This window comes from Condylura cristata, unplaced genomic scaffold (assembly GCF_000260355.1).
Source record: "Condylura cristata isolate star-nosed mole 26May11 unplaced genomic scaffold, ConCri1.0 scaffold00001, whole genome shotgun sequence".
NCBI lineage: Eukaryota > Metazoa > Chordata > Mammalia > Eulipotyphla > Talpidae > Condylura > Condylura cristata.
This window is the reverse complement of record NW_004567102.1, coordinates 48,808,563-48,835,740: the sequence shown is the minus strand read 5'-3', so window position 1 is coordinate 48,835,740 and position 27,178 is coordinate 48,808,563. Positions and strand designations below refer to the sequence as shown.

The 27,178-nt window shown below is 36.7% G+C and overlaps 1 protein-coding gene across 2 annotated transcripts in view; it reads right to left on the bottom strand.

Moving 5' to 3' along the window:
* Positions 1 to 5,575: 5,575 nt before the first annotated feature.
* LIN28B (lin-28 homolog B (C. elegans)) overlaps positions 5,576 to 27,178 on the bottom strand; it is a 100,570-nt gene continuing 78,967 nt past the window's right edge. For both annotated transcript variants that reach the window (XM_012721115.1, XM_004673732.1), the window contains exon 4: positions 5,576 to 6,014. In XM_012721115.1, the coding sequence (XP_012576569.1) occupies positions 5,642 to 6,014 (373 nt within the window). In that variant the 3' untranslated portion in view covers positions 5,576 to 5,641. The remainder of the gene's footprint in view (positions 6,015 to 27,178) is intronic.

Genomic DNA, 27,178 nt, shown 5'->3' with positions numbered 1-27,178 from the left:
GGAGAGGTCTGCCACACCATGTGGATCACCTCCAGGGCAGGTATTGAACTCATGATGTTTCTTAGTGCTGTGCTTTAACCAGCTGCCCCACCAGGGAGGGCCCCTAATATTAATTTTTAAATCTACTCCAGTTTATTTGTAATAAAAAGATGAGAAGAAAGTGAATAAAACGACTGATGGCTACTTCTAAGTAATGACACTATGGATTTTTAAAGTGTTCTATGTTCTATATACAAAGTTATTAATGTTATTGGTTATTTCAGGTGATGGCAGATAAGAGTAGAAATGTTGGAAAGGAGGCACAAGACTGTTTACACAATGGAATATTACTCAGCTATTAAAAGAGAAATGAGGGCTCTCCCTGGTGGTGCAACAAGTTAAAGCACAGCATTGTGAAGCTCTCCAAAGCCACTGTAGCACGAGTTCAATCCCCAGCCAGGGAGGTGACCCACATGGCTTGGCAGACCTCTCCTAACCTGCCCACTGCTCCCCTTAGCAGTGTACTTCGTCAATCTGCCTTTTCTGCTCCCTACTCTGTCTCTGGTGAATCCTCTCACCCACACCTCTGGCCTGTACCCCAGTTCTGTAAGCATTAATAAATAAATATTAAAAAGAAATATGAAGTTTGCAAATTACGAGGAGGGAACTGGAGGGGGCTGTGCTATATCAACTAAGTCAGGAGAAAGATAAATACTAAATGGTATTCCACTAATATGTGATTGTATATATAGAGAGGGGAGCAAAACAAAACTCAGACACAGACAAACCAGTAACAAAGCCCTGAAATCAGATTGTGGAAATGAGGCTCCACGACAGGACAGCAGAGAGGGGAACATAATGGGGAGGTGACACAATGGACTATACTGGTGGTGGGTGTGGTGTGGTGACACTCATCTGAGTGTTGATCCTATGCCTCTGATTCACATACGATAACCAGCGTTAGCTCAACTCAAACCAAAAGTATGTGCACTGGTTCACAGCTTGCACAATCCATGCTGGCGGCTACAGGACCCATCTTCCCCTTCTTTCAGACTGAATTTATACAACATCTGTGTTGGCATATGTTCTGTATTTATAATCACCACATGTAAGGATATGCTAAAACTACTGAATTTGTGCTCAGACTGGTCTAAATACTGCCCTAGGGCCTTTTAACAATTCATTTATCAATCACACACCTCATGAAAAATTCCCAAAACTCATCATAAATTCCAATGTTATATGTTTTATTTTTAATCAAGTAATATTTTTAAACCTCAAAATATCCATAAATGACAGAATAAGATATTAGGCATGAAATGAAATATAAAATTCAGTCTGCAGAAAAGCAAACAGTATTGTAGTCCATCCAGATGACTGTACATGAGTAAAATGACATTCCAAACATCTACTTCTTTTGTATCTTTTAAAAACATACAGTTCACGTGTTTAAATTTCACTTGTAAACAACATGAGTCAAAATGGACAATGAGGTAATCTAAATACTACACAGGATAATTTAAAAACGCTAGGTAAACACCATATTAAAGACATAGAAATCAATGTTCACTTTGGTCTCTAGTATGGTTACAGCTGATAATACCAAAAAGCAAAAGATTAATAAGTAAAGCCAGCTTGGTGGTGGGTGTCAGTGGTTAACAGATGTGAGTGATTCAAGAGGTAGTCAACACCATCATGTTCAAGCCGGTAACTCCGAAGTGTTAAGCCGCAGATGTATTAAATAGCATAAGCTTCTCACAGTACAGTACAGTACAGTACTTTACCCTAACTTTGCAGTTTTGTTCCAAATATAAAATTGAAAAGTGAGTCCCAGGTCAAGCTCTGTAACTGAACAACTAAGACACAGATCACACAACCACCACATCTTAAAGAGGATGTTGACTCCTATGTTAAGACAGAGTGGGATGTTTTTATCAAGTTGTTCCTCCTAAAACACATAAATCTCATTAAGACATCTAGAAAGTTAAAATCAGTGCAGCTGCACTTGCACATACTTTCCCAAATTTTATAACCAAAGGGGAAATACACACATATATTTTATGATAAACATTTCTTAAGCGAACACAGATAAATTAATTTAAATTAACTTTAAGACTTAATGAGATTTCCCATGTCCTGTATAATTCATCTTACAGTGAATGTTACAAAGTCTATTAACACTTATGGGCTTCTATTCACAAACTAAATACAGCTGGCAGTAACTTGGGGCCACACGGGTGCAAAACGAAACTGGGCCAGGATGTAAAAAAAATATATATGTTGGCAATAAAAACACCTTATATTTGCAGATGGACAGATACTAATAACATGCCTTCGTGATCTTTTCCCCCTACATTGCACGCCGATCTTCCCAGTTATAAGCAGGTAAAAATCTTCCTAAATTTTTTCACTTGTAAAAATAAATCCAAAGTATTCTAGTATAGGCTGGAAATGCAAGTATAAAACTGTTTCTACTATAATCTGCCCTGTAGCAAAGAAGAGCTCACAGGGCTGAGACCAGGAGTGCATCTTTCTTAGGAATTACGCTTGTGTTGACATGGGATGAGGTCAAGGGGCACCTAATTCAGACCTCCTGCCCAACCCATTAGTAACCCCTGTAAACTGATGCTTCACACAGGCCCTTCCCCTCAGTAGCTAGAAATGGCATTGCACGTCCGCTCAGTGTTTACTCCTTGGCCAGCCAGTGCTAGTGAATTATGTACCTAGGACAACAGGCTGCAATATGCTTGGCTTTGGGGCAGCACACACACAATGGAGATTGGCATTTTTTGCCCAGCATGAAAGTACTTATACACCAACCTCTCTTCCTGCTGCCCCTTCCTACCCCCAAACTCTGGGCAAAGCAGCGATTTCCAAGATTGCTCTTTTGGAAGAATGCCCACAAGTCTTTAAATACATGATAACTTTAAGGAAATGCTTGGAGACTCTGCTAACTAAATGAGATGCTTCATTATTAAAAAGTATCTGTCAGAAACATGCAGTTGTGAATTGCGATCTACAATCTAGATAAAGAGGTTCTGTACCAGAGAATTATCAGCCACTGTAAGGCTGAAGCAGCAGTAAGGTGTGCTATGCATCAACTATGAGGTAGCCTTTTGTTGTAAACAGAGTATTATTTCATCCATGTAAATGGACACTGTGCTCACATCAGTGATATTCACATATGCAAGGAGTTCAGGAATTCTGCTTTAAGAGTACTGTTCACATGAAATAAAAATAGGAGAACTGATACTTGATATCTGGAGATTTTGATCTATGTTAACTCAGAGGTAGTTACTAATATCAGCACATAATACTTATAAAGGTCTAAGTTATTTGGTTTGATTTAAGTAAGCAAGACTGTAGACTATTCTGTAAAGAAACAACATTATATGATATGTTCCCTGAGCAAAGTTTTTTGTCCTGAGTATGTTATGTAATAGTGATACTATTCTTATATAAAAAATAAACCCCAACTTTTAATCATAAGATAGATTTGGTATGTGCTTAGTTCAGTCTGGCAAGATGCTTACAATGATTCTAACTGCACCCATAAGGTCCACAGTAATAAAATGTTTGTTTTTTATCAAAACCATGATCTCAGCTTTAAACTTTTTATATGTAAACAGGGAATGTCCAATTCACAAGTCCATAATTTTCCATTTCTAGAAAGTCAAGGAACTTTGGTTTGAATATTCAAAGTGACTTATCACGTCTTGCATTTTTACTGTTAACCTGCTTATCATACCTGCTAAAAAATTAAGCAATGCCACTTTGATTTGTCTACATAATTTAAATAAGCTTACAATCCTCACGTAAGGCAAGGAAGTACTTCTCTACAGCTATTTCACATTCAATATCGTCAAAGGTAAGCTTTGCATTACAGTACACTGCCATTTCAGTGTACACCATGGAGATTCTCACCAACACTGTCAGTAAATTTAAGCTGAGTTGTAAAGGATGGTGGCCCAGCCCAGGCATTTTCTCCTGCAGGGTGACTTGCTGAGACTGCAGTCACTGAGTCTCCGAGGGCAGAGCAAGTGGGGGAGGGAGCAGAAATTTAAGTTCAGCAGGGTATGTCTCATTCATGTTATGCTATTCTCTTTCTGGTTTGATTATCTGAGCTTATGCCAACACTCTCACACAAAACTGCATGCATTGCCGATGTCAAGCTTTATAATTAATCAGTATCTTTTAGATGTTTCAGAAATTTACTCAAAACCTCTGGAACCATGATGACATCAATGTGAATTTGTTTTTTATGACTGAAACTTAAAGAGACCGACACTAGGGTTGGTCTAGCCAGTTTATTCACTGAGAATCTCTATCCCCATCACTAAAGGTTTATCCTGAATCCACCACATAGGTTACTTCAAGCATGAGGATTGCAGTAACTTTAAATAACCAATTTTAATGCCTAAAATACTTCCAGCTCTCTGGCAGGGGAGGTTTGGCGCCTCCGCCCCAGGTTACCTGACACCAATCACTGCTCTGTTTAATATGATTCTAGGTCTTATAAGAGCTGGGCAATTGTGAGCATCCAACTAACTTTCATTCTCAACTGAAATATTTATTCATATCTGGGCTGTTTTGCTTGTTTTAGAAATGAGCTAGACAACTCGCCAGGGGGTGAAAACAGCCACCAAAAATGTGTACCAAACGACTGGAATTTTCCTCCAAGGTCTTTCAGTAGTAAAAAATGCGGGCCCCCTGCTCAAAGCCAATGGTCAGAAAGACTGACTTAGTCAAGAGAATCTGCTGTTGCCACAACCCCTTAAAAACCTCACGATATGTCAAAGATTTTAATGAGCTGGGATCAAAATACCACTGAAGATAATCAAGTCATGACATTTATACATTGCCCTCCCCTTCATTTCTCTTAATAGGCATCTAATTTACAATCAAAACATATGAATTCAAAACATCAAGATGTCGGCACAGAGATAACACATTCATTGTCTTTTCTGGAGTTATGTATCTCAGATTAAAAAAAGCTTATGGCAGTCAGAGTTAAGGTACTGCGTTCAAAGAGGGGTAGCAGGAGTAGGGGATATGCTTTACAGATATCAAGAAAAACAGACAATCCCAAACTCAGGAGAACTGATGACTCTAAACCTTTAGTACCATATGATTGGCAGCTCTGAGATCTGCTGTGTCCTTTGGTTCACACAAAAGGTTAACAGTCATGTTTTATTTTTCTGTAATATAGTGAGTGGCATTTCAAGAAAAACTCCAGTGGTACGTTCAAAATCATCTAAAATGCTTCTATGGGTTTTCAATACTTGAGGATGTCCAATTCTCTGAGGGAGAGTGTGTGCTTGTATCTATATACACACATATATAAAGACAAATCCTCTTTATATATATGTCTACACTCCTATATAAAATTCTCCTACACACACACACACACACTCACACACACAATCCCTCTCACACATGCACATATAGATATACATAGCATCTCATTCACTGAATAACATAAAACATGACACCCTGCTCGAATGTGTTTTGCTTAGAGTGATTTGTCTGTTTAAAAAACATTCACAGTTCTTCAACAGTAGTTAAAATGTCAGGTCCGCTGCTGTTTGTGAAATACTGTTCCCCTGTACTTGCATGAGGTAGACTTCCCAACTCGGGAAAGACAATACATTACGAAGCGTTATTATGTCTTTTTCCTTTTTTGAACGGAAGGCCCCTTTTTGTTTTGTTCTTCTGGCGCTGCGGCTGACTTCGCCGAGGAAGCTTCTAGGGACGACCTGCCCTGCCACTCTGAGCCCTCGGACCTCGCCTCCTGAGGAAACAGCGGCGGAGACGGGCAACCGCGCCCTGCCCCCGCCTCTCTCGGGAACGCGGACGTGCACGGCTGAAGCTCCGCTTCCGGTCTTCCCTGAGAACTGGCGGGCGGCTGCGCGACAGTCTTGTGCGGGCAGTTGGCCACCATGTGCGTGATGCTTTGACAGTAATGGCACTTCTTTGGCTGAGGAGGTAGACTACATTCCTTAGCATGATGATCAAGGCCACCGCAGTTGTAGCATCTACAACAGGAGTAATGAAAACGTCTTAGAAGTAGGGAGCATGGATCACAAAATAAATGTGATAAAACTACACAAACGGTCAGTGAGAACAGCTATTTAATGTGCCTTCTCAGCAAGTCCGACTAACTGGTAACATCGGTTGCTTTTAAGACTGTCATCACCAAGATGGCCTAGCAGAGTTACAAAACTTGTTGTGGGAACGCAATGATCAACAGAAACAAGAGAACGAAAACATGAAAGAACAGTTGATGACTTCCACATAGAATTGACTTCTTTATATTGGACAGCTAGGGTAACGAAAAAAGCCCACTAGAGGGCAGCCAATATTTATTTAACAAAAGCAGCCAGCTAGCTTTATAAAGGCAGTCTTTGAAACAATACAGCTGTTGACAAAACATGGCACTGAGTGATGAAGCGCTCAGCAACTGGGAAAATTACAGGCTGAATGAAAATTTATGAGGTTAACATTTCTTTGGGTGTTGCTTATTCTGACTGTGGAAACCACTTTAACGAGAAGAATTTTTTTTCTTTTCGCAAATTAAGGAGTGCCATGAAATTTAACATGAGTCAAAGTCTATATTGGATGCTATCTGGCAAATTACCAAATAACTTCAGAGCAGTATAGGATGTGAATCAGAAGACTGCATATAAGAAATTTTCAAAAACTTAGATTGATTTAATCAAGTTTAATGCTAGTTCAATCGTTGGAAAATTTTATTATTTTTCCTTTCTCTAAGACATAAGCTGTCTTTTAAGCTAATTCTTCTAAACTGAAATAAACATTTTTCTTAACATCTGAACACACTTGGGGAGCACAGCTTGTTACTAGATGTTTAAAAATCTGACACACCTCTTAAAAATCTGACTTAGCAAGTAAGCTATTTGGAAGATACATATTCGAAGATACATTCTATCAGATTTCTTCTCAAAATTTTATATTAAAAACAAAACATCAGAAAGCAGACTAAACAAATTTATACATGCAAAGGTTTTTAATTTACTTGTAGAGTACAGTATTTGCTTAACTGGTTTGTCGCCAAGTGAAATGTTTTAAGAGCTTTCAATTTTAAATTTGTTTTTGAATACATGTAAGACTCCATAATTATTCTTATGAGGCACAAACAGTAAGTTTCATATTCTAAAACAAATGACAGCAAAATAAGTGGTAACTGTGAGAATTAGTTTAAGACCATAATGACAACAAAATAATTCATTATACTTAATGTTGCATATATATGAGAAAGTTAAATAACTTCTATTACCTTATACTTTAAAACAAACTATTAAGTTGCTACTAAACTACGGAACTACAAACCTAAACCTACTGAACAACAGATGTACGATATTTATTATTTTATCATATGGGAAAAAGTATAGTGTTTTTTCTGTAATTGGCAAAAAACTAGGGTAACTACAGCCTGCTTCTCCAGTTACCAATATTACCTTACAGACTTTAATAATGGATTCATGAGATGGGTATTTATTCTTTATAATAATCAGGAAGTATTTATTCCAGGAAAAATAACTGCATCATATTTTCAGGAATTAAAGGGGGAAAAAAATAAAAAAATTGCATTTTCTGAAAATCATTTGTTGTATAATTACACAAATGCAGATTCAACATGTGTTTCCATCACGTGTTCTAAATGATAACACAACATTAAAGAATAATAAAAATCACTAATGCTTGAAATTCAGGTCCCCCAAATAACACTTAAAAAAGGCATCTTTGAAAAATATGACCATATTACTTATAATAATGTTTTCCGACATAGTTCTCTTCTATAATGGGTAAGTGAATTCTTAAATTAAAACTGCTCATTTATAAGATGTCTTCTTTTGAATTAAATTCACTGTCTTGAGATAACATCCATTCAGAAGCTCATTTTTGAAGAGAGAGAAAAATAGGTTAAAGGCTTCGGTAATGGAGCAGGCTCTCCCGTGGACACATCAATTTCTTTACTCACTGTGATATGCACTGTGTTATCCAATTCAGGGAACCATTTGGCCCACTCATTTACCAGGGCCTGATATCAGGATTATACTTTTACAAATAGAGTCTTCCATCATATTCTGTATGTGTATTTATTTACCACTACATTTGGGTTTTAAAAGTTATTTTTAGGGATGGTATGTAATTTTAGTTTCCTTGCATTTTGATCTGCATAGCTAATTTACCCCATAGCTTTTCAGATATATACTATTATTAGGCCAGACTGCCTTCCACACTGAAAAAATTTGCATTCAGTGTATATGTGCTTTGGCCTTAAAAGGGGAGGAGCGGTACTTATTCTCCTTTTCTATTTAATCATTTAATGTCAATCATTCTTACTAAAGCGTGTAGATCACACCCCATTATGAAATCCTTTCCCTCTCAAGGGAATGACACCAAAATGGAAATGTTCAGCTACCTTTCAGCTCATAAATGATACCATACCACATATTCCATACAAGCTCACGTGGCATTAGTCTCCTTTGTTCACTCTCAACACTTCCCCAAACCAGCATGTTTTTGTTAGTTTGAATGAATTCTACATTGAAAAATTTACACAATTTTACATTGTGAGCATAAAAGTGGCAGGTGTGTCAAGGAGAGTTGCATGCTTAAGAAATATAAAGACAAAGATTCACAGGCAAAAGGCTACACACAAAGAAAACAATAATCATACTTCAGATATAGTCCCACAGCCTAATATAAAAATAAAATTATTCATGTTAAGTATTTTGAAAAATGATGACAGTTGAAAGATGGCACATCTGAAAAAAATAACACATTACTTATGTTTTCTATAATGAATAAATTCTTATATAAATTTTTTCATCTATAAAATAGCTCCCTTTAAAGTAAATTCACAATTAAATGGCACAGGATTCCCCCCCCCATAAAGACAGATAAAATAAATATATTAATTTATATTAATTTTATAACTTTATCAAGTTCTCATAAAATTACTTCACAAATATTTTATTTCTAACATGCTAGCACATTCTACAAGCATTTCTATTTAAGATGCTTTTCCCAAAAGAACACAAAAAACAAGCAAATTGGGGTCAATTTTTAAGATTATTACAATAAGATTTGAATTTTTAAATCAAAGAATGCCAATAGTGGAAACAAGAGATAAAATAATCTAAAAGGGCAAAATAAAACAAATCTTCTAGACTTAAATTTTTAGAACTATTTAAATATGTGATAAAAAATGTGAATTTTAATAAGCTAAGACCAAACACATAAGTTTGGGCTAATTACTTAGCTAATAGGTTAATCAAAATACAGCCAAGGTCCTCCCTGGTGGCGCAGCGGGTTAAAGCACTACACTAAGAAACTAAAGCCACTTCCGCATGAGTTCGATCCCCGTCTGCCCCGGAGGCGACCACATGGCGTTGCAGACCTCTCCTGACCCGCCCGCTGCTCCCCTCAGCAGTGTACTTCGTCGATCTGCCTGTTCTGCTCCCCGCTTTGTCTCTGGTGAATCCTCTCACCCTCCGCATCTCTGGCATGTACCCCAGTTCTGTACGAATAAATAAATAAAATCTTTAAAAAAAAAAATACAGCCAAAATTCAAAGAGCTCCATAATAAAAAATGGAAACTGATTGAGAAACAAGAATTCAGATCTCTGACAATTTTTAGAAAAATCTGATTTTTGGAGTCAGATACTTAAAAAAAAAAAGTATACTTTCAAGTGGCACTACCAATGATGGCTAGAACTGAGCTCAACTGAAAACAACTAGATTAGAATAGACTTTAATTTTCAAATGATACCTCAATGAATTAATGGAATAATTCCTCAGTAGTATTTTCCTGCCCAACCCCCAAAGAAAACTGGCAGGGAGTGATACTACAGAAAGCCAGATGTGCCTGTCCAAAATAGAATGAGAAAGATGTAACTTAGCTGCTTCTGAGCACTTAAAAGTATTTCTATGGATAATCAAGCCCATATTCTAGGGAGTCTGATGGGATAGAAAGGATTAGGATAGAGTGATCTGAAAAAAAAAAAAAAAAAATAACCAGTAGTATCGGGGTGGAGAGCAAAGTAGAAAAGGAAGCCCAATGTACTGGGCAGAAAAAAGAGCTGTGCATAGGAAAGAGACACATAAAATACCCTGGGAAAGAAAGTTGAGAGCAAGAATCAATAAAGTTTTAACTGGAAGGCCAGAAGGGCTAAGAAAAGTAATAAATTAGAAAGAATTTTAGAAATTAATTTGTAGAGACAATAACGGAATTATGAAGAGAATGTTTAGTGTTTTGTTAACCTGGACCCAGTCCAGCAGGAATGACATGAATGAAATCCATCAGCTCTACAGTCTGATTCTAATCTGAACACTTCTCATCTTATTTAACTGTGTGTGAACCAACCCAAGAAGTGGAAGTGTGGGCTCCCAGCCTCCTGGTAGGAAGGAGGTGGATGGGCAAAATTGGCCTCAGAAGACCCCAGAAGTTGCAGAAAAGGAAAGGAGCCAGAGCATAGCTTTGATGGAAGCAATCTGCCCAACTGGTACCTTCTGAAGGTAAGAGAGACAAATTCTGAGATGAACCACTGAAAGGTCCCATTTTGTATGGAGAATTTCTAAGCAATCTAAATTTACACCTGAGCATATAGTTTGTTACCTCCTGGGAATCTCCCCTAGAATTTCAAAAGGAGAGTTAGAAAACCATGATGAATCACAGAACTGGAAAGACTTCCTAAGGTGCACAGATTTTCTGAACTTTGTTAAAAAAGCCTGTACTTCATGTGAATTTCTTTTATTTCAGTCTTAGGTGCAAACTCCTGAGACTATAAGCCATTTTAACAACAAAACACTTTAATAAAATTAGCTTTTATATATTCTTTCTCAATACAGTAGTAAGAGTACTGACTTCTCAAAAGATAGTAATTTCTATTTCTAAAATATGGTTTCTTCTTGGTGCTTCAATTATAAGGATTTAATAGATACTGTATAATGGCAAAAGTCAATACACCAAGAGGAATAACAATTGTAAATTTTATGCACCCAATACCTTCAAAATGAATAAATTGTGGTAGAACTACAAAAATGAAAAAATAGGTCTCCACATTGCAGGATTCATTATAGTTAGTTAGTGGTCCTGTTCAAACCTTTCATAGCCTTATTGTTTGTTTAACTGATTGACTTTCCAATTGCTTGACGAAAACATAAAAATCTTTCTCTGTGGTGATTAATGTTCTTTTTTTTTAAAGATTTATTTATTTATGCATATAGAATTGGGGTACGGGCCAGAGGTGCAGGGGTGGTGAGAGGATTCACCAGAGACAAGAGTGGGGAGCAGTGGGTGATCAGGAGAGGTCTGCCGTGCGATGTGGATCACCTTTGGGACCAGGGATCGAACTGGTACTGAAGTGGCTTTAGCTACTCAGTGCTGTGTTTACCCGCTGTGCCACCAGGGAGGGCCCGATTAATGTTCTTTTAAAAAGTTTTGTATGTCCTGAACAAATAAGTATTTAACACACACACACACACACACACACACACACATTTATTTATCCTTTGAAATAGAAAATCCTGTATGTTCTCCTAAATTCCCTTAATTTGTGGTAACCATGAAATGATCTACGCACAGTAGAGCTGAACACCCCGTTAGCAGAATTCAGATTACACTACCAGGAAGAAGAAAGGCAGGTTCCAAATAAAGCAGACAGCAATGCAGGGTGGTAGGCAGGCATTGATAGTGGGGCTCACTGCTTGGTGGTAGAGGTTGACAGGACTTTTGATGTGGGTGTGGCATGGTATATAAAGTTACTAAGGTAAGAAACAGTACATGTGAAACCTATAACCTATACAGTTCTGCAAAGTAGTGTTACCTCTATTTAAAAAAAAAGGAAAAATGGCCGCTGAGGTTAACAAAAACCAGGTTCAATCTATTGTGAGTTTACTATGTTCAACACTGTGTAAAAGGCTTTTAATGCTATACAACTTAATCTTCCCCCAAACTCTTGAAGTACTACAGTATCTATTATGTAGTAATAAAATATTTAAAACCCAGGGAGTATACACAGAAGAAAATTTGAATTGAAAATCATAAACTTCATTTGGATTTTATTTGTTTGAAAATGTTACACCCATAAATATTGATGTCAACCTATTATATGTGAATATAAACTATACAGTCCTGAATTTGAACACCAACACACACATACAATTTGATGTAGAGGTTTCCTGAGAAGCTACTTTGTTATGCTGTGAGGAACTGAACTTCTCTCTGAGCTATTTCACCTACCAAATGAAAGGTTGGGACTAGCCCAGACTAGACATTTCATTGCCAATATCCAGTTTTATTTTTACCCCTTTTGTACCTTACATGTTAAAAAATTTTGGCTAAACATTAGTAAATAATTCTCCCTGATCATGAATAAGACTAAATTCAAATTTCAGGGTAACATGCTACATTATCAGAGCTATTAAAATGACTCCATGAAATTCCAGGCATAATAAAGAAGTCTAACATTTTTGCTAGCCCATGAAGTTACAATGTGATGTGAATGATTTATTCAGGCCTTGAAATAAATATTGCAATCAGATTCAATTGGTGGAGTGAATGTAAATTGAGAGTGCCGTTCTTGGAGGGCAATTTGACAGCATATTTCAAAACATTAGTACACATTCCCTCTGCTCCAGCAACTCATATGCTAGGAATTTGCCCTAGGCATATTCACTGATGAGCACAATGAATTGGTACAAAGAGATTAACTAGAATGCTGTCCATACTGATAAAAAAAATTGAAAAATTAAGTGATGATAATAATACTAACAACTATAATAATCAAACCTAGATAGTCTGGCTACAGAGTTCATACTCTTTACAACTAAGCTATAAATCTGTGAAAATGAACAAGAAGTTAAAACTAATCTATACCAAGAAACATTCTGCAGATACTGAAAGGAATGAAGTTAAAAGAATATATATATTTTTTAATGAGGTAGACTGTTACGTATTGACGGAAAGCTCTTAAAGGCAAATAAGTGAAAAAAAAATTCCACAGACTAATTATATGATCTAAGAAAACACTCCTGGTTTTAATTGTAGATATTTTTAAATGCATAGAAAAACTCCTGGAAGTTAACAGTGGTTATATCTGGAAAAAAGCAAAGAGCTAATAAGGCAAACAGGCGGGGGTGGGGTGAGGGGGTGGTGGTGATGGTGTTTCATTTTTACTCTAAATTTTTGTATAGCTTCTTTTTAAATAACAAGAAACAATTTATGTAATTTTGATGTAATTAACAAATCAAAAAAGCAATTCCAAAGTTCCACTTCCATTTCATAGTTTAACTTTCATTATTATTAGTGGTCATCTGACAATGAACCGGTACACTAGATGTATTTCTAGAATCATCTTGGATGCCTTTAAGAAATAATAACGTGTGAGGTCTGTTTCCTGACCAGTTAAATCAGAATCTTTGAAAGTGGAGACCCAGACAGCAGTACTTTCTAAAAACTTCCCACATGACAATGAGCAGTCACTCGAGAAGCACAGCTTCACTGACAACTTTACCAAGCTCTCTCTCTGTAACCCCAACAGGAGTTTGTACATTAGAACAGAATAAATCTCCTAAAACACTATTTCAACAAGTCAGAAAGGAAGGAAGAATGAAAGAAAGGGGGAAAGGCAGTAAGCAAGAAAGAAAGGCAAGAAAAAAGAATTGTCTTATCTCCTTACTGAGAGCTAAAATGACTCTCTGAAAATTCTGGCTGTGACAGTACAAAAAAGACCATAACCTTTTATCACCAAAGATCCTGGCTTATTTGGAAAGAAAACATCACAAAACATCGTTACATTTATTGAATTTAACAAAAGACGTGATTTCTCTTTTTCCAAAGTCATTATTGCCTTTCCAAGATTCCTTATCTGCCTGAAATTGCAGACAGCATGAAACCCTATATAGGGCTTTTTTCCCATACATATTTACCAATAATAAAGTTTACCAATAAAGTTTAATTTATAAATTAGGCAGAGTAAGAGATTAACTAATGAAATTATTAGAACAACTGGGCCCTCCCTGGTGGCGCAGCAGGTTAAAGAACAGCCACTTCAGCATGAGTTTGATTCCCAGCCAGGGAGGTGACCGACATGGCATGGCAGACTTCTTCTGACCTGCCCATTGCTCCCCTCAGCAGTGTACTTGATCGAGCTGCCTGTTCTGCTCCCCACTCAGTCTCTGGTGTATCCTCTCACTCTCTACACCTCTGGCTTGTACCCCAGTTCTGTATGCATAAATAAATAAATCTTTAAAAAAAAAGAACAATTACAGCCATATACTGTATCAAAGTAATATGAAGATAGTTGCTCTCAAAATATCTTGTATGAAGTATTTTCTTACTTTTGTTGATCATAGTAACAGAATCCCCAAAAGGAAAATTATGGAAAATGGGGATAACTGTATTCAATTCTTTGTTCATAAATTAAAATGGGTTCAAGATATAACAATATAACATAGATCATCAAAATAAGTGATAATTTATATCTCTTGAATCAACTGCTTTTTCAAAACTTGAAGCATCCTTACCAAAGAACATTTATTGATTCCCAATAATAACTTTTAGCTCTTCCTCTTCTATTGCCTTCATTTAAAATAATTTTCAAAAGTGTATAAACTGATTTAATACAGACATTTCCTACAAGCATTTCCTTAATGGCCACATTTCATTGACCTTTAAATAGAACATTAATTTCTATGGATATCCATAAAACAACTAAATCTTTCACTTTTTATATATTAGTCATGGAATTTTTAAAACTAACTGATATTTAAACTACATTTCACCTAAAAGTGAGCCATTCATAAAGCAACCTCTGCTTACTCTGTTTTCTATACTTTGACAAAAAGAAAGCCCATAATAGATGGTCCAAACTGTGATTAAATAAACCACCCTAAGGGTAGGTTTTTAGTGTTATTTTCAGAAAGCGAAACTTAGGTATATTGCTATTTAGTCCTTTTAGGGGCATAACAAAGAGTAGATGTTTGGATGGCTAGCTCTATATTGTCTAGTTTTTGTTCTAGTAAGCAAAGGTCAGGCAGTCTGTTGTGGCATAGAACTGACATGAATTCACATTTCTACAACTGCCACAAGTGGAAATTTATATTCTACATCTGCTCCAAACTTCAGTTTTCAGACCATATACTGAATTGACCTGGGGTTTCAAAGGGTGTTTTTTACTTAACAACTATTGTTCTATTAACTACTTATAATACTCATGCAATCAATGTAATAAATTCACGCGAAAACAGGAAACAATACCTATGTAAGCTTAATACTTATGTGACTTTGTACCAAATACTATTCATGAAATCTATGTGTCTACTTAGTTGAATGGAGTATTTATATATTTACATTTTATTTTGTTTGATGTCTTCTCTTGACTGCTTTTTTGGATTATCTTATATTTGTTAGTTTTTGGAAACTTCCTAATATCATGGTCTGTCATATGTATCATCACGCCAGCTAAAAACGCACTCAAGTATCTTGAAAACCAGCTAGAATATAGTAATAGCTCTGCTCACAAACTTTTCATCATCTTACTAAAACACAAAGATGGAAAATGTGGGGGACAAGATATGTGATGAATGGCAGTGGAGATATCAAGAAACAGAGATGGAACATTTTAAGAGGCGAGGACATGGATGGGGAGAGAAGCTGTTGTAGAAATGGGGTAAAGAGAGTTTTTTTCATAGGAGGGCACTTCAGCCAGGTCTAATTAAAAGCCAATTTTTTTTTAAATCATTCCATTACATTTAAAGTACTTGGTAGATTTCCCAGCAATTCCATGAAATTATCATTTGTTGAGTTTTCTATTTTGTAACATAACTTGGGAAGGAGCATAATAATGAATCTAGGTCATAAATTAAGCCTGTATTTGAAATAGAAATGTTATCTCTCTTTTAGGTGACAAACAACATCCTAGATAGGTAATCTGTTCTAGCTAATGGAAAAGTTGAAAAACAAGAAGAAAGATGTACTCAAACACAGATAACTTTAATGCTTTTCAATTTCTTGGGAGTAAAAGCAGTGTGTTATGAAATAGGACTAATCTCCCATGTGTGGGCGCTCTGCCAGCACTGCTTTTATGATTCCCACACGACTGAGGAGACATGTCCAGGTCAGGAAATCAATCAATCAATCTCTCTTACACACACACACACACACACACACACACACAATTTTATGCAGTTAGTGGGGCTATGATTATCCAGGTGAGTTTATCTACCATATTTGGCTACCCTGGCTTTTGGAGGCAGAGTCATTAAAGAAGGTTAATGCTAGTAATAAATATAATAGAAAGGAGAGTCATTTAGTATTTAACTTATACTGAAATGTGTTTGCTTGGGCAAAAGAACCAGATTATACTATGTAATCTGAAGGTGTTGGTTCATTTATCTGTGACAGCAGTCTTGCTGAACGCTTAAAATTCCGACCGAGGGCTCCTTGCTTTTCAACATCATTTCACAAGCACCAGTGTCAGCAGTGTGACATCAGTTGTAAATAAGCATCGGCTCAACCTCAAGAAATATAATTCTACTACTGCTTGTGTGTCAACTTTCATAAATGTTTTTTTCTTGCTCATCACAGGATTGGCTCTGTAAATCAGTCTTAGCTTTACAGTTGACCTTATTAAACAAGTCATTCTAAAGTTATACCTTACTCCTATGTGTATAGTGAATTTTTAAAAAAATTAATAAATATATCACCAGAAGCACAAAAAATTTTGAAAGAATTTTATCGTGATTACATAATAAGTAATGATGTGTTCTCTAGAAGTGGATCTTAACATCAAAGCAATATATGAAATAATTTAAATATGTAATTAAAAAATACATCATATATAAAAAATCCCTGGATACATAAAATACATACTGCACAATAAAAAAGACTAGTTAATAATGCATATTCTCTTATAACACAGAAGGAAGAAACTGATGACAAATTTCAAAAGGGAGATGTACAGAGGTTAAGAATTAATTTCAGGGGCACAACTGATAAACTGTACAGAAGAAGGCTAGATAGCACTTCCAGATTTACACTAGTTGTTTGCAAGCTAAAAGCAAAAAGAGAGCTAGATTAAAAGATGTTATCCTAGTTTCAGGCAAGTGAGTTATTATTTTTACTGGCTTTGTTATTTAGCTAAATAAGTTATTCTATGTTTTGATTTATCGTGACTGAGTTATCTTTGCTGCAATCGATAACATTAATAGTATTTATGAAAGTAGTGTTTAAACATCTCCCTAATTATTGTATTACTGAGTCAGTATAAACACTGAATTATTAGTATATTACTGAATTAAAAAGAATTGGTGTAAACTTTCCATTTTGACAATGTTTATATGAGAAGTATTAAAAAAAGATTTAGAGAGGGCCTGTTTTCTTGACGCATGTTGCTTGGTGGAATCAACTCAAAATTTACCCTTAGAATTAAATCATGTGCAAGAGTCAAAAGTAGTCCATGCTGAACTATCTCTTGTCTCTACAGCTACTGAGGAATCAGAAGGAGTTAAAACCATTCTGCTGAAATCACCAAGCAAAGGCTTCTAATGATCGATAAGTTTGATTTGTTCCAGCACTGGCTACTGCTAAGGAAAATGATGAAGTACAGATGAGAAGTAAATGACCTCTGTCGACTTCCCCCTGTAGCCCAATTGGTCTGCCTATGACTAACTATATATTGCCCTTTGCCAAGAATCAGCAGTTCTGAAATTGTTCACCATGCAGGTAGGTGAAAATTGAACAAGGAAAATTGCTACTATGTTCAGAAAACCTCCATAAACTGTGATATTATCTCCTCCCCATGTAGGTCTGATCTTCAAAATTAAAGCCTAAGGTAGAGTCGTCAAGGTATCCTGGCATCGGGACTCTTTTTTCTTTCCTTACTGGTTGCAGCTGCAACTCATGTCATCTACCAGCTTTTTATGTGACCAAAACTTGATCATGGTCAAGCTGTTAATGTAAGCCATCCCTGTGGATCCGTCTCCATCCACTGACTCCTTACGAAAACTTGTTTCCCTATTTAAACATTTTAAGACTGACTGTGTGAGCATATGGCCACTGAAATCAAGAGACAGCCTCAAGTCAAGAATGGAGGTGTGAAAAGAGCCGTTAGGTTCCAGAACAGTGTGAGAACTCTTTACACAGGTCCAGATACTCTCAACAAGTACTAACCACTAGGGCTAGAATCTACATACTAACAAATTTATTTATGCATTACTCAATGGCCTGTCATGAAGACGATTCCTTAAGTATTGAATGGAATATTTATCTCCTTAGGTCATCCTCTGAATTTGGTACAGGAAAAATATGACTTACTCTCTTAGAGGTACAAAAGAAAGGCAACAGTTTTTATTAAAACAAAACAAAACAAAAAACCTTGAAAAATAACCTGACAGGTATTTTAAAAGGAGGTAAACTTGTCTGGACAAGATTTGATTTTTTTACTCTAGAAATTTATATTATTTCAGAAAAACTAGGAACATTGCATAAAAATGCAATTTATCACACTGAATGTGAGTGAAGTTCTTTTGATATGTTTCCTTTTTATAAATGTAATGCAATATAATATGTATATGGAAAAGTCTTACTTCAGTAGAAAACTGTATTTTCTACATCTAAAAGTTACACTTATGAATGATCCATTCTGATTGTATGTGAGTTATTTTATAACTGTTTTAAATTACCTGTAACTGAGAGCAATATAAAGTTATTTTGCTTATGAAAGGACAACTTCTGTCCTATCAGGCAGAGGTCCAATTGATTTCCTTCTCCACTAAGGAAGTGGGTAAATTTACTTCCCTTTAATAGTCTTGGTTTATAGATGTCTGTCCTTTGAATCTGCATCTGAGCCAGTTACCACATTTCCCTGTTTCATTTAACTGAGTTAAAGGAAATATTTAACACTTGCTCATTTTCTATCTGTATGAGAGTCATGATGTTACCTTTTTTAGAAAGTTATCCTTTAATTCTCATATGGTAAGTATGCACTACAGAAGTCAATGGATATGAACATCATTTTCACATGATCTTTTCTAGAAGAGGTAGGATAAATGTACAACTAACTTTTAACTCTCAGGGTTACTAGGCCCTTTTAATTTTTGCATTTCTCACTAGTCTATTTTTCTTAGAGGTTAAAACATTTTTTATATATCTGGACATTATTTCTATATATGCTAAAAAAGGATATTAATATAAAAATTTTAATTTTTCAAAAGAAAACATACGTAGACAACAGGTACATGAAAAAGTGTTTAGCATCACTAATTAGTGAAATACAAATTATAACCAAAATATTAAAAATAGAACTGCCATGACTCACAATTCCGCTTCTGGGTATATATCCAAAGTAAAACAAAATCATTATCTGCATTCTCACATCCACTGAAGAATTATTTCATTATCTGCATTCTCACATCCACTGAAGAATTATTTTCAATAGTCAAAATATGGAAATGACTAGCATCCACTGATATGCAGACAATAAAATGACAAACACATTATTATTTACCAAAAGAAGAAACCCTGCCATTTGCAGCAACACAGATGAACATTGAAGATGTTTTGCTAAATAAGTGAGAGAAAGACAAATACTGCGTCATCTGGGTTTAAAAAGTCAAATGCATAAAGACAAAGTAGAAAAGAGGTTGCCAGGGGCTTGGGATAGAGCAAATAGAGATTGGTAAAATGATACAAAGCCAGAAGATGAATAAAGTCTGAGGGTCTAATGTATAAAATGGTGACTACAATTGATAATACTGTGTGATATAATTGAAATTTGCTGAGAGTAGAACTTAAATGTGGTCATCAGAAAAATAAATCAATATGTGGGTTATTTCTTAAATGAAATAAATATTTTAAAATGCTTTGGGAACTATAAAGCTCTATTTAAATGGTAGGTATAATTTCTCTAATCTTGGCTATTATGTTCCTGAATCACAGCCACCTCAAGAGCAACAGGATTAATGCAGAACTGTAGTTCTCAAAAACTGGGGGTTGGGAGGGGCTGGGAAGCAGCAAAAAAAAAAAAAAAAGAAAGGTTAAAATAGTTCCTCTTTATAAGAACAGTAAAGATAATCAACTGAGTAATGATAATTTGCATAGCTTATCAGTGGCCTATAATTTCCACTTACTACTTCTTATTTATTGAGTTTTTCTATCTCCTACTCTTGCATTTCGATAATATTTATTAAATTATATCATATGTAATTAATTTGCTAAGTTGTACACAACATGCATTTCTTTCTATATGTAGTTCAGTTTGAAAATGCTTAGTATTTTAAAAAAGATTTATTTATTTGTGCACACAAGAACTGTGGTACAGACCAGAGGTACGGGAAGTGAGAGGATTCCCTAGAGACAAAAGTGGGGTACAGAACAGGCATATCTACTGAGATACACTGCTGAAGGGAGCAGCCAGTGGGTCAGGAGAGGTCTGCCATGCCATGGGGGTCACTTCCCTTGTGGGGGATTGAACTCGTGCTGCAGTGGCTGTGGATAGCTTTAACCCTTTGTGCCACCAGGGAGGCCCATGTTCCATATATGTTTGGAATCCCTAAAGATCATCTCTTAGGTAATTCTGTTTTCACATATTCAGATGAAGAAAATTTCACAACTTTGCAAAGGAAGAAAATTTCAAGACCTGTATCTATGATACATAGGGAATTTACTCACTATTCTTGTATTGTAGAAACTATTCTTTCATCTCATTTTCAGGATGCTCTATTATGGTGGTTTTCTTTATACTTTTCTTACATTATTTTCAAAATTATTACTACCTAAACTTATATTTCTTTCATTACCTCTCTCCTGAAAAATTAATTCCATTTCCTTTACACCAACTATTTATTTTCTTTATGCTGACAACTCACAAATTATTTCCATTTGATGTCTTCCTGTAATCTCAGCTCATCTCTTCAAGGACATTTTGACCCTCAGTTTCCAAATCTCTTCCAATATTGATTGATTTTCCTGTAAGTTCCATCATTCATCATTGCGTTTAGCATTTGTTAAATTACTTCAGTGTTCAAAGGGAAAGGTATTAAAATCTTCACTAACTTTTGGTCCTGTATAAAGCACAATGAAAACATAATGTTTATTCTTGGGTCAACTATCCTAAACTTATTGTGGGGTCAGTGTCCTCAGAGGGTTCAAATGGGGTTTTCTTTATCTACCCATCATAGAACTCTTGTCACTTTGTATGGGAATTAGGGGCCAATCAGGGCCTCACCAAACTCTTTTGTCCCTACCAATTCAAAGAAGAGATTCTTAGAAGATTGCAGTTTAGAGGATCTTATCCCATTCTAGGTTTATCAGTAACTAGTCCTCTCTAAGAATCTTGACTCTCAGAAGAAGGATGAGGCAAACCCCTGCCTTGTCCATAAGTTTCCCCTCTCTGTCCTTAATGCTCTAGGTCTCCTGGTCTGTTTGATTATTCTTAAGAGTTTACAACCATGTAAATTCTCCACAAATGTTACTAAATTGTTCTTCCTCTGCTAACCTGTTAGAAAATAATTTGATTACTCAACTGGAGCACAAGAGGAAAAGTGAGAAGCTATGGCCAAGACAGTGGGTAGGGTTCCTAGCCGACTTGATGGTAAAAGGTGATGCTGTCTCCACCTCATGGCTTGCTGGAGGGGGGGCAGACAGGAGCTGCCAGGATTAGAAAGAACAAACTCAGGCAGGCTGTTCTCTCTTTTGTGGCTTTGCTTGCACCATAATCTACTCTCAGCTGACACTATCTGATGGTAGGATGGATACATCCTGCCACATACTGGCCAAACACATCTTCTCCTTTTTTCTTTTAGTTCTCCCATTCAATTACCAACCAACTAACCAGTTGTGATCATATCATTATTTTTATTACCTGGGATAATATAAGCAAAAAATTATTAAATAATTTGGGCCTCCCTGGTGGCACAGGGGTTAACGTCTCAGCACTAGAAAACTATTCGCCAGCCACTGACGCATGAGCTCAATCCTGGGCCAGAGAGCTGACCTACAAGGCACAGAAGACCTCTCCTGTATCACTTGCTGCTCTCCTCAGCAGTGTATTTCAGTAGATCCACCTGTCTGCCTCCCATTCTGTCTGTGGTGAATCCTCTTACCCACCCTCCATGCGACTTTGCACCTCTGACTTACACTCCAGTTTTATATATGCATAAATAAAAATATTTTTTTTGGCCCTCCCCGGTGGCACAAGGAGTTTTAAAGTGCAGCACTATGAATCTAGCTGCAACCGCTTCAGCACAAGTTTGATCCCCGGCCATGGAGGTGACCCACATGGCATGAGAGACCTCTCCTGCCTCACCGGCTGCTCCCCTCAGCAGTGTATTTCGTTGATCTGCCTGTTCTGCTCCCCACTCTGTCTCTCATGCATCACTGCCCCTGTACCTCTGGCTTATACCACAGTTTTGCATGCATAAATAATAAACATTTTAAAATAAATAAATTAACTTAAACTCATTAAAAAATCCTACATATCTATACAGTAATGTGTTAAAAAGAAAATAACTGCTAGTCTCAAGCCTTTAAGATAGAAGAATCAGTTAGGAGTCTAAGAAGGAATAGCCAGAGAAGTATGATGAAGGAAGCAAGATGAGGGATTTCCCTAGTTAAATAAGAAATAGGGTTTTATAAAGGAGTGATCAAATGGGATGAAATATTTTATACAGACTGATGGGTCCTGCAAACAGGAAGTAGTGAGAAGGCACAGGTAAACCATACAAAGAATACAAAAAATTAAGAAACTAAAATGAACTGCTGTGCTAGGATCAAACTTGGCTTCCTCAAAGTTAAATATACTTATCTTAGAAAATAAACATTCTGAATGGATCCACTTCCTTACAAAGATGGAAAGCCCTTTCCAAACTTGTACACTACATATTCTGTAGAAAACCACCAACTCAATACAAAAATAAAGACATGAATAGAAAATTCACAAAAGGAGAAAAATAACACAAATATTGTTGTATTTTTTACAACAATAGCAAAAAAATTTAAAACAAAGACAAAAGTCAGCAACTCACACTCCCTTCAAAGTTGCATATAAAAAATACTCTAAGAATATCCACTGCAAAGAATTAAAAATGCTCCAGAAAATATTTTTAAAATATCTTTGACATGCATTATTGATGAGGCAAGACAGTAAGGAATGCTTGGAAGTAAAAAAATGAAGTGAAGGCAGGAAACTAGGGGTTACATGGGACACTGAAACAGACTGACCAGAAACATTTACAGAATACTGCTGACCTTAACTTTGACCTTGGTAGGAAGATGATGGAACAGAGAAGTCAGAAAACAGAGTCCAGACCTGTTCAGAAGTTGACAGTCTAAGAGGATCCCATCCCAGCCCCCCACTACACTGTACTCTCAGTGTAAAGATAAATTAAAGGAAATTTGCCCTGAAAAATGGTACAGCATGGAAGACTTTTCTATCCTAGTATGGTGCTAAAGGAAGAGGAAACAAATTTCCTCACCTAAGTATGGTGTTACAGGTCAAGTGTAAATTTATTATAAGATAGTTCTAGTTGGTGTAAATACTCCTAATCATATAATAAAGCACACACAGAACAAATCCCTGAAAAAGGACCTTTCAAGCCAGGAACTGAAGAATTCATATATATGAAAATCTAAGAAATCTGACAGATTAAAAAAATTTGAGACAAAGAAAACAGAGCGCCAACAAAAGCAGATTCAAAGACTTTTCAGGTACCTATTAGATTCTGACAATAAAATAAACATTTTGATGTGTTTAAAGCAATGATTCTTGGGCCTTCTTGGAGATGCAGGAATTAAAGTTCAGCGCTATTTAGCTATCACCAGCCACTGCAGCATGATCCCCATAGCAGACCTAGCTGTTTTACCCCCTGCTCCCTTCAGCGGTGGACTTCAGTAGATCCACCTGTTCTGCTCACCAACTCTGTCTCTGGTGAATCCTCTCACCACCCCACAGCTATGACATGCACCTCAGTTCTTTTAAGCATAAATAAAAATAAATAAATATAAAATTAAAACAATGATTCTTAAATGCTTACAAATGAAATGTTAATAAATTTTAAAATAAATTTATGAATATAAGTAGTTATAAACTAAAATTTAATATATTTACTACATGGGAATACATGGGAAAAAACAATTTATAGTAACTTTACATTGCATTTCAATTTAAAATGTACTAACAAAGTCATACAAGAAGACATAAATGAAACTCTCAGTGTTTGAACTTATCTGTAATAAATTAATGTGTATTTAAGATAAGTAATTCAATACAAATACAAAGCGGTAAGAGAATACCCAAATGAAAATTAATGTGGGTGTATGTATATAAACTAAGAAAAAGGATAATCGCTGTAACTGAAGCAACTAAGATATTAAAACAGTATAAATAACCATATATCAGAAAATAAAACACTCTCCAAATAAGGTAGATCTGTGGTACTAATTCACTCCTCATGTTGTAACACAGTAGCTGATAACAGCAAAGTGTGATTGAAAACATACAAAGCATCTAATTCTATTACATGCTGAGACACAGATTCAGTGTTACGTATATGAAAAGACACTGGAGACCAAATCCTTTAGTAGGTGATTGACTGGAAAATGTAATAAATGCTGAAAATGCAGCCATCCATAGTGAAGGCTGAGCAAAATGAAAACAAGCAAATAAACACAATTATTTACTGATTAAATTTGAACATTAAAACTACTTTCATTCAACCAAAAGATAGGATGTTTGCTACCATCAGTGATACTCAGCAGTGTTTTAGAAATTCTAGTCTACTCTATAAGAAAAGAAAATGAAATAATAGATAGAATTATTACAGACACCAAGAATCCACCAGGCCTACAGCTTTTCTGTAAGTAGAAATAACAACCAGTTTAAACTAAGAGCACATTTCCATTCACAATGACATTAAAAAAAAAAAAACCCTACCAATAATCATCTTAAGAAAGCTAACAAGTGTATATAAATATAAATAGACCAAAATAACAAAAAACAAGTCAACATCATCTAAAGTCTCCTTCAATCTTACTCACTCCTCAGCCTCTCCAGAGTAGGCGATTTATCATGAACTCAGGGTTTATCATGTTTGTGTATTTTTATCACACAAATATTGGCAGACAATACATTTAAGAAATTAATAAAAATGAAATAATATTACAGTCATTCTGCAACTTGCTTTAACATTATAGTGGGTTTAACAGTCATTGTATTGGATTGGGGCTCTTCCTGGTAACACAGGCTAGCCACAGCTACTTCAGCTTGAGTTCCATCCCCAGCCAGGGAGCTGACCCACATTGCGTGGCAGACCTCTCCTATCGCTACCCTCAGCAGTGTACTTCATCAGTCTGCCTGTTCTGTTCCCCACTCTGTCTCTGGTGAATCCTCTCACCGTCTCTGAACCTCTGGCATGTACCCCACTTCTGTATGCATGAATTAATACATCTTTTTTTTTTTAAGATTTATTTATTTGTGCATACAGAACTGGGGTACAGGCCAGAAGCTGAGGGGCGGTGAGAGGCTTCACCAGAGACAGAGCGGGGAGCAGAACAGTCAGATCGACGAAGTACACTGCTGAGGGGAGCAGCGGGCGGGTCAGGAGAGGTCTGCTACGCCATGTGGTCACCTCCGGGGCAGGCGTGGTTGAACTCATGCGGAAGTGGCTTTAGCTTCTCAGTGCTGCGCTTTAACCCGCTGCGCCACCAAGGAGGGCCACATCTTTTTTTTTTAAAATGTGTTTAAAAAATTATCATATTGACAAATCTGTTCAGTTTAACTCAATATCATCTTAAGAATATAATAGGACAGCAAGATGGCGGCAGAGTAAAGACGCTGAGATTACTGCGTCTGGGCTCGCACAGGAATTTAGGAGTGATTGGGGAGTAAGATAGGAGAACTCCCCCCCCCACCCCCTCCCAGCACTCAGGCACCTTTAAGTATGGTAGGCTGCAGGAGCCGCTAAATTCCTGGAGGTGAGTGGAGCCCAGGCTGAGGAAAGACTGCTGATCAGATTCTGAGCACCTGGGCACTGGGCAAAGCCACTGACGGCTCAGCTTGGGAACGGGCAAGATGGCAGCAGAGTAAAGATGCGGAAATCACTATGTCCAAGCTTGCACAGGAATATATAAAAACGGACTATAGAATTATATGCTACAAGTTTCAACCCAAATGAGAACACCTTGGTTTCACTAGAAGGAAAATAACTGAGGGAGAATCAGCGATTGGGGAGTTCAGATAAGAGAACTCCTATTCGGAAGCACCACAGACAGGATAAGCAGAACCATGCAACTCTGATGGGGGAGCACCAGGGCTCTAGTGCCACCGACAGAGGCTTCCTGCTCATTCCGCTGGGTGAGTGGAACCCAAGCTGTGGGAAAAGACTGTGCAAGTGGGCAAATAGAGTCCAGGAGGTGGAGAGGAAAATCTGGTGATCTGGTGACTGGGGCAGCTGCAAGGCTTGGAACCCTTTCACCCACCCCCATAGCATAGGCCTGGAGGCTTGTTCCTGGCATTAGTCGCTAAAGACGGGGCCAGCAAGTTCACAAAGCCCCTGAGATAAGAGGGGGGAAAAAAACCAGTTAGACTGAATCAAAAACAGGCCCATTAACACTCCCCCAAGTGGTAGGGAAAGACTGCTCAGAGAGAGATGGCTCTGAGTGGGTACAAAGAGCCCTGAAGGCCTTGAGGGAGGACTGGCAGCCTGTACAACTGGGGGAGGCATGCAGAATTGTACCTAATGTTCAGAAAAGAAATAGTGCCTATTCTACACAGACTCATCCAAAATACCAAAACCTAACAAAGAAAACACACAAAAAAGAAAACTTCAGACCAATCTCCTAATGAATACTGATGCAAAAATCCTCAACAAAATCTTAGCCAAAAGAATCCAACAATGCATTAAAGGAATAATATACCAGGACCAAGTGGGCTTTATCTCAGGAGCAGCACAAGGATGGCTCAACATCAGAAAATCAATTAATGTAATCCATCACATCAACCAGCAGAAGAATAAAAACCACATAATCATATCAATAGTTGCAAAGAAGGCATTTGACAAAGTTCAACACCCATTTATGTTTAAGGCCCTCGAAATCCTTGGAATAAAAGGTACATACCTTAACATGATAAAAGCCATATATGACAAACTCACAGCCAATATTATCCTCAAC